The 17,336-nt window shown below is 38.7% G+C and overlaps 1 protein-coding gene across 1 annotated transcript in view; it reads right to left on the reverse strand.

Annotated features, from left to right (window-relative positions):
* Kcnh8 (potassium voltage-gated channel subfamily H member 8) overlaps window positions 1-17,336 on the reverse strand; it is a 461,323-nt gene that overhangs the window by 139,974 nt on the left and 304,013 nt on the right. Inside the window, exons 6-7 of the mRNA XM_057751424.1 lie at window positions 3,428-3,585; window positions 2,335-2,542 (exon numbers count right to left, since the gene is read on the reverse strand). Of these exons, the coding sequence (XP_057607407.1) occupies window positions 2,335-2,542; window positions 3,428-3,585 (366 nt within the window). The remainder of the gene's footprint in view (window positions 1-2,334; window positions 2,543-3,427; window positions 3,586-17,336) is intronic.

Genomic DNA, 17,336 nt, shown 5'->3' on the forward strand with positions numbered 1-17,336 from the left:
ACCACTACCAAAAAAAATTACATAATAAAAATAAGCTAACAGGTAGAAAAGCTCTGATTATTTAATATTCAGACAAATCTCACCTGGGAAACAATTTAGTCAGGGCACAAATAATACAAGGAATTCTAGAGGAAGGGAAAGACCTTGTCCAAACCTTGTCCAAACATATTTACAGGTATAATGAACATACCTTCTTTTTAATCACACTGCAAGAACTATTTAGACAGAAAATCTAATCTCATAAGAGATTACTTGCACATTAGCTGAATAAAAACAGTGATTCTGTGATAAGACATGATCCTAGTAAAACCTGGAGATACATCCTCAAACTAGCTGATGTCGGGTGGCTGCAGAGGATAGTGGATGGACACTAACCTGTGATAAAAATACATATCCCATGTATGTCTAGGAGGCACAGTTTTAAATTTGTGTATTCTTGAAAATTATATATCATGGAATTCAGAAAAAGACTTTTCAGTTATTTAGTGGGGTTCTTAATTTGTAGACATGGGGATTGTGCTCCAGACAGCAGAACTAAATTACTAAAAATCTAGGAGTTGGTTAGGGAGGGCAGAAAAGGTTTACAGATGCAAGCACCATGCTTTCCTGCCACTGTAGTGTATCATTCTGCCTTTACCAGCCTGAGACCCAGTTTACCACCTTCCTATTACAGTGGGCCCTAACACCAGGGTCAAGGTTGGGACTAATACTGCTACACTTCAGGTTGCTGGCTCCCTTTTTCTTAAAGAATAAACAGTTCTGTATATTTGTGAGTAGAAAAGCAAAAGCTAGATTTCATGTCTGTAGCACAGCTGACATAATAGAAGTATAACAAAAAGCATTCCTCACATAACTTGATTTTGAAAGTGTGAGGAAGCCGAATTTGCCCAGCTTGGAAACTCAGATGACAAACCTTACAAATTAATATGAATGCACAGGTCTGGAGCCTGAAGGAAATCAGAGATGCTGAGCACAAGACAGAATGTGCATATGGACCAAAAATAAAAGCAGATAGCAAATCCTGAAACTCACATTAGGACATCTCTCTCTCTCTCTCTCTCTCTCCTCTCGTCTCTCTGTCTCTCTCTCTCATTGGATCTCGTTTTTTTTTTTTTTTTTTTTTTTTTTTTTTTTTTTTTTTTTTCTAAGACATCTTTGCTTAGCTTCCAGTCAACAGTTTTATTTATGTCCTTCATCTGTTCTGGTAATTAAGATATTTAAAACATGGCCTGGAAAGGAAGGAACAAAAAATCCTTCTGAGAGGAAAACCATGACAGTGCATTGGTTGCTTTGTGGAACTCAGCTGAGAAGAGTAAGGTCATTTTGTTTCTTAAAGAACTTGGTAATGAAATTACCTTTCTTCACCCTGCTTCCTCAAGATTTCCAGCTTATAATTCAGGGATGCCCTGGGAAGGTTTTGTACATGCTCTGTGGTGAGAGAGTGACATTTATGACAGCCAGCACGGAATGCTCCAACCACAAGCTGCTTCAGGAGCTGGACACAATGGGCACTTCTCTTGCTGGAGTCTCCTGTGGTTTAGTCCTCTGCAAAGGGCTGAGCTTCGTTCAAAAGTTCACAATTGATTTTTTTTTATGGAGAAGATAAGTGAAATTTCAGCCAACTAAGAAATTTTGATTAAATGTCAAAACAAGAGTAAAAACAATGGCCCTCCAATAGATAGTACCATGGCAATTCTACAGAGTGTGGAAAAGATGGTGGCTGCTTATGCATAAAAGGGTATCTACTTCTTGAGAACTTTTATTTTATGTAAGTTTCCATATATTTTACAATGTGTTCCTATGCTTGGCATTGCATATTCATTTATGCTAAACTGTGTAACACCTGAAAGAGATATCCCAAACTCTTATGAATTGTGGAATGATGAAATGTTATCAATATTTGTAAATGATCTTGTTTTCTGTGCCATCGTTGTCCTCTAAGTATGACACAACCGTGTGGTACTTTACTTTCCTGATGGGAGAAAGAAAGGTTCATCTTCTTCATTAGAAAACCATGCAAGCTCTTGAAGAAGATTTTGTCACTTGTGTTTTAAATTGAAAAGATCAGTAAGAAGGACTGTATCTATAAAGCTGTATGGGGAAGAGGATTGATGTGAGTGAGGAAGGCACAGGAGAGGGGAGTGGAGGAATCCTGAAAATGCACTGAGAGTACATTATATACACGGATGAGAATGGTCTACATAACTCAGTGTAATAAAAATTTAATAAATAAATGACTAGACCAAATATATCCACAAACACCTTTCATCTCCCTCATACTCTACACAACATTCCCTTTTAATTAAAAGCGGAAAATTTTACAGAAGCCCTTACCGACTTCCCACTTGAGAAGGCTGTTGTCTTCCCTCTCCATTTTTCCAATGACGTACCAGATACAAGCCATCCAGTGTGCAAGGAGAGCAAACATGGACATGAGCAGGGTGAGGACAATTGTGCTGTGTTGAGAATAACGGTCAAGTTTCTGCAGAAGGCGCAAAAGACGCAGCAGCCGAACAGTCTTCAGAAGATGTACAAGGGACACCTGTGGTGGGAACAGAGAAGCACGGCTTGGCACAGCGGCTGCACTCATAGCATAGTGTCTTAGGGAAGCCACACCCAAGGGGGAAAGTTTCTGAAATGAAGAATGATGGTGGTTTCACCACTGTGGCCGTACTGATGAGTGTTTCGACCTCAGATACTCTATCAAGAGCTGAAAGGATGAGGCAAGGTAGGTTAAAGGTTAATTTTTCCTGCAAACACTTCATTCATAATAATTGATTTGATTTTCTACCTGATTGTGTATATAATGCTGTGCAACTAAAACACCCTGAGTGTAAGATATCTCCATCACCTTGAACATGTTTTCTGTCAATTCTGCTTTCCCTATACAGAGAATAGATTTGTGTTGTGAGTAATCCATACATATTGAATAAAATCTTAGAAAGTCATAATAAAGGTAATTTTAATTTAATAATTGTTTGGTATTGATTTTCTGAGGCTTTAATGGTTCAATTAAAACCCATCCTGACCTGCAAAGACTCATTTCTTTAAGTCAGCTGACCCCAAAACTTAGTTAAGTACTTCACACTCAAGTCCCAGTGGCACCTTCTATGTCACTTGCTGAACTACCCGACTTCTGCCATCATCAATAAACAGAGAAGACATTCAGTGAGGCACTCAGACCTGGAGCTTTTCTCCAGAGTCTTCAGAAGCCAAAATCAAGTGGAATGGGAAATTTTGCTGCCTCTCCTACGCCCTGTCTATTCCTATATTCAGACTTCTGACTCAAAGGCTACTGACTATCTCAGATTCCTTACTACAGAGGGCACAACCCCCAGTGAGCACCAACTGCCAACAACATTTATCACCAAACATACGGAAATCAACCGCAGCACATAAAGGCCACATGGAAGATGTTTCTACTCACCACGGTGACATTGAAAGCATACAGGAGGTCAAACGGCAGGGCAGCAATCAAATCAATGATGAACCAGGTCGTGACATAGTGGATACAAATAGATCTCGCTTCAAAGATAACTTGGCCAGACTTGCTGACATAAGTTGTTCGGAAATTTAGAATAATATCTGCTTGGGAAAAACAATAATTAAGAAAAATGGGAAAAAGGAGAAGAAAAAGAAAAAGTAAAAATTAATGAAAAATAAAATAAAGGAAGGGAGGAATCTGGGAAGATAAGCAGCTAGGGAAAGGGGGAGAAATGCATATAAAATTATACAAAAACAAGCAAAAAGTAAGTTTAAGCTATTTCAGATTAGTTTCCTCATGGATTCAATATAAATTAATGAGAAAATGTTGAAGAAGGGCAAAGGACACTTGGAACAATATGTTTAAATGACTAACGATTACAGCCATCAGAATAGTCGTGACATTACCAAGTGCCCAACGTGCAATATTCTAGAGCTTGTCTGGAGATTGTTCCAGTCCCATGGTAGAGGTAGAAACAACAGCTGTCATGTGCAAAACACTACTTTATTGCATGCACAAAACTTATCAGATCACTGTGTGGACATGAAATTCACCCTTGACTTGAAGTCACATCTCTTACCAAGTATAGTAGTTATAAATTTGGATCTATAGCTTAATCTTTCCTTTTCTGTTCTTCTATTTTAGGAATAATTTTTAAACTTTCTCTATATGATTCTTTTGTTGTGTGTTTATTGAGTCTTTTACTACACATGATACCCTCACAGGTGCTAGTCAAAGGGCAAACTCACAAACAAACATGTTTTCTTAAGTTTGAAGTTTCTGTGTTAAAATGAGTATTTCTCAGGCTGACATATTATTTTCTGGGTTAAGTAAAATTAAGATGTGTTTCTTTAAGACCATGTACATGCAAGTCCCAGGAAATTGTAGAATGGTTATACACAGAAAAGGATGACACACGTGGCAGCTGATGCTAACAGAGGGACATTACTTCATGAATCTTATTTTAGGGAACTGGTTCAACTCCTCACAAGTCAAATCAAGATATGTGTGTGTCTGGGGGGGGGGGAGTATCTCAGTCAATGAAACTAGGAATTGAAGTAATTACAGAACAACAAACACTCTGAACTACAGAATGCGTCAGCATTATCACATGAATTGGCACACTTGGTGGTTAATTTGAACTATTAAAAAATGACAGTATTCTTTGAGGTGAAGGATGTGCTGACACCATGATTACAATATTGCCTGCTAAAATCTACTCACTGGAAAATCCCAGTAAAACAACAACAGCACAAAGAACAAGACGATGTAAAGTTCTCTAGAGGATTGGATGGGGAGATAGAGCAGGCTATGATCATATTTCACTGCAAATATTTAAAACTGTTAAAAATAAACAAAAACAAAATACTCATGATTTTGCTCATTATTAACTTGGGTTTTGTTTTGATTTTTGTTTTGTGCTCACCCCTCTGTAATAGACTAAGCATCCATGGCCCTAGGCTCCCCCCTGCACTCAGATATTTGACAGAGAATCTGTGTGCATAGTAATATGGGTCCAGTGTTAGGCTACACTTTAAGCAGAAAGGGGGCTGTACTGAGGGGCTGAGGCAGGCAAGGCCACTGAAGAGACGTTTCTTCAGATGGTGACAGGGGATTAAAAGATATTAATAAATAGAAAACAGCAATGGTGTCATGGAGTGAAGTATGTAGCAGGGCAGATAGGTGGTTTGTAGATGTTGCGTGAACCAAGACTGATGTTTGCCAAGTAAATGTCTGTTACGGAGGATTCATGATGGTGGGTTAGAAGTAAATGTCTGTTACGGAGGATTCATGATGGTGGGTTAGAAGCAAGCAACACTTCCAGTTTCTGTGTCTCAGAAACCAAACAACATAGCACAGTTCCTTACTGGGTGTGGGATGTGGAACTGTGAGGGGGACAAGCAGAGGAGAATGTGACCTAAAACTGATGTAGAACCGAAGGACGATTTGAAGAGACCAGGAGGAACATGTTTGTTTCTCAATAAAAACTGTTTCAAAAGGCAGCTGTGGTGAAATGTGTGCTGCTTGGGGGAAAGTTCCTATTTTTATGTTTTTTTTTTTTCTCTTGGAATTCACAGCAAATATTTCTATGCTGTCTGCATAGCACACAGTGTGTGATAAGACATGGAGAAATAAGCTCACTAGAAAACATAGGCAGTTGATTCTAGCTGGAAATAAGGAATGTAGTTTTTTCTTAAGAGGCTGAGTCAGTGGGCCCCCTAAGGGAGCTCAGTACACGATCCACCCAGCTGACTTAGCCTTATGAAGCAGGGCTGTCTTAAGTGGAACAGCGTGGAACCTGTTGTGCCTCCTCCACCCAGTCTGTGGCTTATTCCTCTTTGTAGAATGTCTGAGATCTAGACAGAAAAAGGAGCTGCAAGTGCACTGACCCAATCTGTCCTCCAGAAACTCCCCCTGAAGAAACTTTGGTTCCATGCTACCATGCACTAGTGATCAGGAAAGCAAAGCTATTCCAACCAGCTCTGGTCCTGAACAATTCTCATTGTTCTAAAGCAAACATCATGTAAAAAAGACACGAGTGAAAATCCCTTAACTGCTGTCTTCTCCATGGTCTGCAGAGCCCATGCAGACAAGGAAAGGACACTGCCTGGCAGAGCGGGTTCCTCATGCACATGGCCACCCCGGAAGACAGCACACAGCCTGTCATCCCCCTCCTCTTTCCTCCTATTTTCTAGGTTGGTTTGTATAGCATACACATATACAGTCCCCCGTTGTCCCATTATTAACTTTTTATTTGTTTGCTGTTCTTTCCCCCCTTTTTTCCCCTCTAATTGCTGTTTTTTTCTTTTCTCCATATACATACTTTTTCTGTTTCAACATAATTATGACCTTTGCTTCACACCTTTTGTTTCCCTTTTCCCTGTCTACTTTTTGAATATTCTATTGTGTTTGTTTTCTACTTTTTATTTTCTTTTATCCCAAGATTCTGCAACCTACCCTTAAAGTCTCCTACAGAACTGCAGTGAAAAAGTCAGCAGGGTACTGGAACAAAGCAGACATGGAACAGAATAGGATATTCAGAATACATAAACTCACCAATGTTCAGTAAACTGGTTCTCAATGTGGGAGTCAAAAACCTACATTAGGAAAGCAGATATTCACATATAGAAGACTAAAGCTACCTAGATCCTAACTTCACCCTGAACAAAAGTCAACTAAAAAAAAAGGTTTGAGCAGGAGAGAGAAGAGGAATAGGAGAGAGGATGGGTGATAAAATAATTATAATACATAATGCCTGTATATGAAATTTTGAAGAATAAAAAAATAGAAAACTGTATCCGAAACTGTAATATAAAAACTGAATCATTAAGAAAAAATGTTCAAGGGCTGGAGAGATGGCTCAGCAGACTCGTTCTTAACTTCTAGAGGATTTCCAGCTGTAATTCCCAGCACCTATATGGCAGCTTACAGGTGTGTGTAACTACAGTACAGGATAGCTCACACAGACATACATGCAAGCAAAACACCAATGCTCATAAAATAAAAATAGATAAATTATTAAAAAAGTTCAAAAAAGGAAGGAAGAAAAGAAAAAGAAAGAAGAAAGAAAGAAAGAAAGAAAGAAAGAAAGAAAGAAAGAAAGAAAGAAAGGGTACTTGAGTATTAAATCCACAAAGATATGAGTTCTCCTAATGACCATACATGCTTTTGGAGAAAACATAAGGTCCAGTATGGTGATGTTCTCTTTGTGATATAACAAGTGAAGCTGCCTGAAGATCAGAGAACAAAGTTAAGCCACTAATTAGCCATAGAGGTTGGGCTGTGGTGACACACACCTTTATTTCCAGCATTCGGGAGGCAGAGGCAGAGGCAGAAGGATCCCTGTGAGTTCAAGGCCTCCCTCAGTTGTACAAGACTGATACAGTCTAAAAGAGAAACACAGTGACTCACACTTTTGATCCCAGCACTAGGAAAATGGAGACAGGAAGAACTCTGACTGGGCAGAGAGAGGAATGTAAAGTGGGAGGAGACAGGAACTCAGGCATTCAGACTGATGACTTATAGAGACAGGACGGCCCATTCAGTCTGAGAATTTTGTAGAGGTAAGAACTAGTGGCTGCTGCTCTGCTGATCATTCAGTTTTCACCCCTTAATATCTCCAGGTTTTTATTATTGAGACCAATTAGAAATCGTGCTACAGTCCAGAAAGGGCCACACAGCAGTGGAGTACTGGCGCTCACACTTCACTCATGTGAATCTGTGCAGTGACCTGACCATGCAGCTAAACTTTGCCTGGATTTCCTGTGTTATGCAGACAGTGAGACAGTCAACAAACACCGTTCTACACTGAACATCTGCGGTTACTAGATATGCAGAATAACAATACTGTCAACAATTGCCATGTCATTTGTCACTCTTCAAGGGTGAGATGACATGACAGAGGACTTGTAACAGACCATGTTTGTGGTTACAAATAACACACGTGTTCTCAGTAGTGCACAATGCTGTTTTTAATTCTTTAGAATTGTGACCTCATTGATTCATCAAAACAATACTATGATGTATGTGTTTTCATTATTCCCTTTACAAGTAGGGAAACTGAGTGATAAAAGAGATGAAGTAACTTGCCCAGAATCACACAGATGACAGTAGTGTGCACATACTTAAACTTCACAGCTAGCTAACATAGGAATTGTTGAATGCCACACCTCTAAGTTCCAATTCAGAACTTCGGGTTTTGTGTCTTGGTGGAAACCAGTCACATTAATAATCTGAATCATGTTCTCAGTGACCCTCAATTCCCAAATTATAATTGTTCTAGCCCATAGTGCATAAGGTAGTGCATAAGCTGTTATTAAACAACATATTTCTTCAAAAGTAAATATATTTAGATATTTGTATTGTTGTTATTGAGACTGTGAAAGGGTGATGCTGACAGAAAAGGAACAATCACAAGCGATGTTGATTTCTACCACAGGGTAAGACGCTGTGGTGGACCAGTGCCACTGCAGCGCTATGCCTGGCCACAGTGGGCAGCAGAAGAGAGAGAATGCCACCAGACCCTTGAGTGATGTGAACTTTGTATACTTCCTCTTCAACTGTTTAAGCTCATGAATTTCTGCAGCAGTGAGCAGCTTAACACATGCAGCTACCATTTTGGAATGGAAGCAACTGGAAGGAAGCTCAGGGTAAGTATTTCTGTTCTAGAGAAAGTGTTGCCAAATCCATGGTGAAGTTTGTTTTCTGTGGTATAGGTTGAGGTAAGTGTGTGAGTTCACTATAAAGTTGAAAGAACTATACAGTTAGAGAGGAGGAATGTTCATCAATGTTAAGATGGCATAAGAGAGTAACCAGAGTTGATGAAATTATTAAATATTTCAAAATAGCTAGTACAACTGCATGCTCTTCAAATGGTGAATATTCAAGATATGCCAGCTGAACATTCCTATGCAGCCATTTTACATTGTGTGCATGAACTGAGCTCTATATGTGTCAATTACCAAATAGACATATGTTAAAGTGAAGTGTTGAACCTACAGAGATGGCTCAGTGGGTAAGAATACTTGATGCCAAAGCTGACAAACTGAGTTTGATTCCTGGAAACAATGTGATGGAACAGGGAAGCTGATTTCACCAAGTTGTCCTAGAACTTCCACACATACGCCATGGCACACATAAGCACATACACTATAAAACAGACATATATATGTTAGAAAAGTTTAAGATACAGAACAATTATAGTGGTAATTCCTTTCATGGTTACTGATCACCATGTTTATCACAAATTTTACAGAAAGCCTGCTGTGCTAACCCACATACTGACACACCTCCATAAATATCAGAAACAAACAAAAAACCTGAAAAGTGAACACTTACTTAATTGACACAGCAACCGTCTTTCAGGCCGTGTGCCTACGCAGTAGACAAAGACGAACGAGAAGTTACACTTCTCAATAGAGCAGGTAGTGGATGAGTCATTATAAAGTGCAGTTTAGAAGGCTTCTATGCGACAACTTGTTATTGATTGAACTTATGATGAAAAGTGACCTGCTAGCTCTAACTTGAAAAAGAAGCAACCGTGAACTTTTGTGAACAGATGGTGACAACACTAATGAAAATGGGTTTTTTTTCAACTTGCATTTGAAACTTGAATACTGTTCATTTTCAAAGAGGAAAAGCACTTAGTTATAATCTAAAGACTGCATTTTCCCAGGATGAGGATAAAATGGTGCAGTGATTGATCTAAATAATTAGTGGTTTGAGTAAGCAACTTTTAAACAACAAGAAAATACTTTTTGTCAAGGATTGGAAAGGATGCAGGTCTGGACTATCCCCAAAGGTCGTCACATTTGCCATACACTTTGCTATTGGTCAGATTGGCATCATCCCCAGTTCACCAAAGTTGCATAATAGTTAAGCAATTGTGTGGGGGGTAAATTTTCACACTCAATGTCATTTTATTCCTATATTCTAAAAGACAAGAGTGTTGTACCAATGGATTTTCCTTATAGGGAATTACCTTAGATTGGGGCAATGAAATTCTCAGGAAAAAATAGGTCATTAGGAGAAGATTTTCCCTGACTTTCATGTCTTATTCTTACTGTCAAATTACTAAACAGACCTGATATTACTGACCTTCTGACATCAGTGATTACCATGCTGAGGGTTACATGGTTGCAGACCAATTTCACTCTGAATACTTTCTGGCAGAATGTGAAATCTCTACTCTGTTATATCTTCTAAATTATGATGAACTAAACTTTCAAACCCAGGAGCCAAAACTAAACCCTTTAAGTAGTCCTTCCAGACTTCCATTCATGGCAGTGCAAATGTAGAAATCACACATCATCTGATCCAGGAGAAACATTCCCGAATCCATAGAAAATTAACTGAAAATAATGTTTCTTCTCAAAATTTTTATTCACTTGTGTGTTGACGTCTGATATGTCACCCATTGTGTTCTGTGATTTGGAGATCCTAGGTAATGGGTCCTTAACACACAGAGAGTTATGGGCATTCCATGGTTTACAGCCTTTACAAAGCGTTGATCCTAATCTATTGCACCAAAATGAAGATACAATTGAATTCTCTGATGATGCAGATCACAGATTATCCTGCGATAATTTGCCTTGTTGTCTTCATGCTTTATATAGTACAATTAAAGCCAAGCAATAGAAAAATAACTGGATATGTTATTTTCTTATTTTCAGACTTCCAAAATTATTTTTCCCTCCCACTAACTTGCTATATGTGTGAGCTCAAAAACAAAGAAATTAAATGCATTCACCCCTTGAGTTTGATTTTCTGTAGAGCAAAGTCATTAGAATATCCATAGTTCTAAATAAAAGGAAATGACAGGTAAATTTGATACAACATAAATCTACTGATTACTTTATTAGCCTTCATGTCAGGTGGGAAATCATTTAAAAATTGTATTGAATTACTTGTTAAAAAGTACGTTAAAATATAATGGTCTGCACAAAAGCATGTGCTCTGCATATAAATAATTACTAACTTAGGCATTTTTTAAAAAATAATTGATGTGGTACAGTGTGGGTGTAACTAAACCAGCTCTAGCTGATGTTCTAAAGGTACTCTGGTTGTTTCCATTGTGAAGCAGTCCTTTAAGAACAGCGCCAAGTCACAGCACATTTGGGTCACATTTGAATAGAGAGGAAATGGATCAGGAGGCTGGAGGGACAGATAATCCTAACCGTTCACTAATGAACCGTTGGTGTCAGGTATAAAATTTTCTGTCATCTGACCCTGTTCAGCACATCAGCATTCATCTCTCTTTCTTACTCTAAAAAGGATAGATTTATAAAAGAAAAATAAATAAAGAGCAACAGACTCCGTGGGAGATAGCAGCATATGAGAATAAGAGGACTCACAACAGAATGATCAGGGGCGAAAAGACAAGATTAAGTGATGTGAACCCATACGGATGTGGACCCATACTGATGCTTATTTATGTTTTGTGTCAGTGGGCCACTGCAGTCATGCAGACTCATACACAACATGGCATCCTCCATCAACTTCAACCTATTGCGAAGGGAAGGGACCTAGAAGTCCTGTATCCCAATGGTTTGCCTTATATAGAAATTGTGCCTTGAATCAGAAATATCCCCTAAGGCTCATATGTTTGTAATAATTTAAAAATAATTCCAAGATGGTGGCACTGTTTGGGGAGTCTGCAGAACCTTTGGGAGGTGGAGTCTTAATGGAAGAAGTATGTCACTGAGAAAGGGCTTTGGAGGTTTATGGCCTTGCCTCACTTCCTTTCCTATTGCTCTCTGCTCCTTTTGTGCAGATGAAATACATTTCTCTGCTTGCTTCACTGCAGATACCAAACTGTCCCGTTATTTTTATAATTAGAAAAAAGTTAAATATGTTAACATAGTGCAGAAGACATCTTTTGAGAGTGATCACTGCTCCTTTAGAGGGCAGTACTAAGAGCTCGGCTGACCGTCCTAGCATAGTTCCACTGTGGGACCCCAGCACATTCTCAGCATCCAGTTACCCCAGAACTTTCCAACTGCAATGATTCCTTTCATTGTTCCAACATATTAAATACTGCTACAGAGGTCCATAGTTTTCTACCCTGCATGGAGTCCTTGGACTCAAAGAAAGCTAATCACTACAGGTTTTCACATTCTTATGATCTTATGCCAGTAAATCCTTATATGCACAATGAAGTAATGTTAATTCAAAGTAAACACTAAAATTGCCTAGTACACACCACTGACATTCTATTACCCTCCATAACTATTCATTTGTATCAGACTGAGCTTGTTCATGATTGCTACTTTGCTATGCAGCTCTGCCATATCAAAAGACTTCTTTGTATCATGCACAAGACTACTGGTTTGGGATCTGAATAAATTAATCATCTTTTTCAGTGATGTTTAAATCCAAATTAGATGCTGAACTTCAATAAAAAATACTTTACCAGGGATGGAGAGGTGGGTTAACAGTCAAGCACACTGGCTTCCCTTCCAGAGGACCTGTGTTCAGTTCTCAGCACATGGCAGAGACTACTGTGAACACAGAGCATGCTTGAGACACAAATCCTTCACTATATCCCAGTGACATGCTGACTGTGCTTATCATCACAGCAGACCCTGCTAAGAATGTCTTAATGGCCGTACAGCAGAGGGGCTGGCAATGTAGAAAGAGGAGTTAAATTCCCTGCACTGTGGGCAGCAGAATAGGTGTTCACCATTGCTGTCGCTTTACTCACAGGCTTCCAAACAGAGAAACGGGATCTAGGGGTATCTTGTCAGAGTTGCCTGACCTGCTCACTGTCACTTCTGTTTCTACTTTACAGACCTGGAATACACCATGCAGGCTTGTTGTCATGCCAATTAAACACCAATAATAACTGGCATGCATTACATCATTACTTTGTTGACAGGGCTGTTTCTGCGGCTTCCTGTGCATTCACTGTTTTTAGCCTCACTGGGGTCACTGTAAAGGCAGTGGTGTGTCCTTTAATAATGTGTGCACAACTCAGCTATTCTGCGAAGATGGCAGATGAGCTGTGTTTGGAACACATATATATATAATGACAAGGCTAGATTTCATTCTTGGTGCTGTTGTCTCCTTCCATCACAGTGGGAAGGGAATTCCAGTGATGTCTATGAGCTTTTACGTTGTTAAAGTAAGTTTTAGAAAGATAAAATTAGTATTTAGCATTGCAATTATAGTTTTGCCACACATAAAATGTACAATTTTTTAAAAATATAGTTTAAGAACATACACATCTTATATACTTAAAATGAACTAACACTAAGAAAATAATTGAATAATTTTCCAAGGCTGGCTGTCCCTATAAACCCCATGGTCAGAGCCACAACTAGAGCCAGAATAATTCTTTAATAACCACATTGATTGTTACCTTCCCCAACATAACCAGTGCCCTTATTGCCATACACTAATCATGCTTGGACCAGTTACAAGCACGATGTAAAATAAAAAGTATAGATTTGCTTTTGGTTATAGAGGTCCTTACTAGGAGACCAAGTGCTTTTTATTTCTGGATTGTGTTCCATTGCCTTTATGCAGATGTCCATATTTTAATCTAATTGGATGGAATATGGGATCTTTTGAATTCAGGAAAGTTGGATATTAGTGTTAGTTATATACATAATGCATGTATATGTGTATATATATATATATATATATATACTAAATATATTAAATAGAATCAAACACACACATGTTTTACTTGTAAATATGTAGGGTGAGCATTGATTTTTAAGTCCACTTTTCTAGGCCACCAAGTATGCATCTACTTTAATAGCAACTGCTAAGGAATTTAATAGAAAAAACAGACTTATTCATAGCTGTCCCCGGAGTGCAAGATCACTTAAGTCACTATATATTTCCTAAATTCATTATAATTTCTATTTTTTCCCTTCTTTCCAATGATGTTTTTAAAGATTTTTCTGGTGGTAAAGTGATGCTGAATACTCTAACTACATCTGCACATCCTTTCCTACGAGGTGCCCTTCAGGACGTCTGTCCAGTGGAAGTCACTTCTCCTCCTCCTGTTCTGCTTCAGAGGAACTGTGCATTCTTGCATGAATTGCATTCTATTTGTGAGATTATGTCCACTCACAGATCATTAAGATACGCCACTCTGGTGTCTTTCTGTCTTTTCAACTCTTGTAATTTGTTTACAGCTTTCCTGCTATTACTTTATACAGTGTGAAAAGTGAGTCAAGATTCATGTTTTCTAAATGAATCTCCAATTGATCCAGGACTATTTTTTGAGAACATCACTTCCTGAAAACATCTCAGTTGTAGCTCTGGCGTACACAGTGGTTACATGTATTAAACATGTGGTTACATGTGTATGGTTCTGTTTCTGTGTTTCTCAGATACCCCATTTCCACCTTCGTAACATAGAGGTAGAAGTATTCAAACCAGAGTTATAAACTCGCAAGAATATTTACAGTACAGCCAATATATTGGATTCTTGAAGAAAATTCAAGTATGATTTAATAAAGATACAAAGTATCATATTAAAAATGAAACAGTTAAATTTTAATGTTTGAAATGCTGAAACTGTACTTGATTAAAAGAAAAATAAAGATTCTTGCTTAAGCCTATTTTGATATCATGAGTGTGTTTATGAGTGCCATCAGTGAAAGCTGTTCATATTTTAGTATTATGCTACAGTTGTGGGAGCTTGTGGTTTCCATAACTCGATCTATTCTTAGGCACTGTACACAGGGCCAACACAAAGATCAATGTTTCTAAGCCACACTCATCCAATTGCTGTAAATTATGAACAGCTCCAACCAACCACCCTAGAGTTGAAATCCAAAATTCTAGTTGCATCTTAATCCAGCCCACAGATGTAAAAAGACAACTTGAGAAGCAAAATGGTCTCTATTTTTTATTAAATGTTCCTTCTTTGTCTGAGTTGCCTGCCTAGTGTCAAGGCAAGTTGGTATATCTGGGTATTTAGGAACTGCACAAGAAGGTGACTCCAGGGCAGGTAGTCACAGGACAAGGAAAATCTGGAGTCCAAACAGTTGCATGTGAGAATTGGCAAGAATAGCAGGGGCAGAGAAGAGCAGCATTCAAAAGTCAACAGACTCTTTGGAACCAGGTTGTAATGCCAGTCAGGGTGAGTGAAAACAGTTTTCCTAACTCCAGATGGAGTTTTGAGTTGCAGGATACTTTTAACTATTCCTCTCTTGCACTGAAGGATTCTCTTCAAATCCTAACAAGATCAACCCCATCTTGAACCAAACTATTGAGCCTGCAGTCACTTCTGCACTGGAACAGTAGGCAGAACTCTGAAATGCAGAATTCCCTCATCTCTTGTAGACTGAGCATCATACAGGACTCTCAGAGAGGAAGGCACAAACTCAGAAGTCTGACAATGGCCCTAGTTTTCTATTCTGTCATAAGAATCCCAATATATCACTTTACTCCCCTTAGGGTTCTTGAGTCTGAGTTGAGATCAAGCATTGATTACCTATCCTGAAAAAGTCATGTGCTATTTCTGAGTCAGTTTTCCCCCTGTTATATACTATTTCTAGAGTGAATGGAAAAAACAGCTATCAGTCCATATAAAAAATACAGCATCTAAAATTTTTCAGAATTGTTTTAGAAAATGCAAACATAACATTCAAAATATACCAATATATTTGTGTGTTCATAGGTCACAGGTTACCAAATGTAAAGAAAAATAACCAGATCTTGGTATAAACACAGTGATTCATTAAAAATGTTCTGCTTATTAGTTCAGAAAAGATGTTACCTATACATTAATACTTTTAATCACAATGCAGTGCAAGAGCCTCACAGTTCTTTGCCTTGTGGATAAACGTGCATGATCTTTATTGGGCAGTTGAATAACACACACAGTTCAGTACTCAGGAGTGAAGATGGTCACTATACAGCTATAAGTCTTAGCCTTTGTCTCAAAAAGTTGTTTTCTGAAGCATCCCTTTAGCCATTAAAGTGCAACTAAGGCTCTCATCCTTCCTTCCACATGGCTTGACTGCATGTGACTTTGGTGAATCTTATTATTCAAGCTAATGTTTATTGTTTCATTAGTATTTCAATGCTCACTCTCAGTCATGCTCATCTTAGAGAGGTCCAGGGAGATGGCTTAGAGTGAGCATGCTTTGGGCAAGCCTGATGACTAGAGGTATCCTCAGACCCATATGGAAGGAGAGAACCAATCCATTTTAGTTCCTGGTTTTAGACACTATAATGTTAACCTCCATATGCCCAGCATGTGCATAGCACCTACTCACAATTAAATAAATGTGACTTTTTTTTTTTTTTGGTTTTTCGAGACAGGGTATCTCTGTAGCTTTGGTGCCTGTCCTGGAACTAGCTCTTGTAGACCAGGCTGGCCTCGAACTCCCAGAGATCCGCCTGCCTCTGCCTCCCGAGTGCTGGGATTAAAGGCGTGCACCACCACTGCCCGGCATAAATGTGACTTTTTAAGAAAAAGCAGGAATTGAATCTAGATCAGTGGTGTAGAGCTTGAACAGCCTGTGTGGTCTTAGATTTAAGCACCAGCACAGTTAATCAATAAATCAACTAATCAACCCAAATTAATAATCTCCCCATTCTACAGGAAACATAAAAGAAGATCAGCTTAGAGCACCTCAGAATGTGGTCATTTATTTCAGTTCTTATTACATATGTTCTTTCATTCATATATGAAGAAAATTGCATCTAATGTTTAAAATTGCCTTTCTTTTCTTTCATTCTGTCTAAAAGTCTTATAATATGACTCTAAAATTTGATAAGAAACATGCCCAAAAATAGTTGGCTCCCTTTTTACAGAGTAATAGGATCATAGCTAGGATGACGCTACCTAACCTCCCCTTGTGGTTTCATGTCTAGGCTGCTGCAATAACGGTAGTCTGTGACAGTTTGCGATGTGCTCATGAAGGTGTGCACACTGACTTTTCCATACTCTTTTGACTTGATTTTTTTTTTTTCTGCTGATGGGAACAGAGACAGATGAAGGGACTTTAATAGTAACCCATTCAAGATGGTAGATTAGCAGTCAGCCTCAACTACAAAATTATTTGTAAGATATCTCACTCCTTCTCCTCCCTCTCCCACCTTACACACACAGCCTACTACCCACCCCTATCTTCCACCCCTACTCAGATCATTTGATGTTAATTGCCCTATTTCTACAGAAAACTCCATGGCAGCATTTCCTCACACCCAGAAGAGTATCTAGATGATTAGCCTCAGCATTCTTCGGCCATGATGAGAGGTGATCACCAGTCCTGAGCCTCCACTCCTTAGTAGTTTTCCTTACCACATAGTGAGCAGTGTCATCTTGGGATACACCACCTCTGCAGCTGCTTGGCAAACTAAGGCAATGAGGAAAACTGGGGTC

This window comes from Chionomys nivalis, chromosome 19 (genome assembly GCF_950005125.1).
Source record: "Chionomys nivalis chromosome 19, mChiNiv1.1, whole genome shotgun sequence".
Taxonomy (NCBI): Eukaryota; Metazoa; Chordata; class Mammalia; order Rodentia; family Cricetidae; genus Chionomys; species Chionomys nivalis.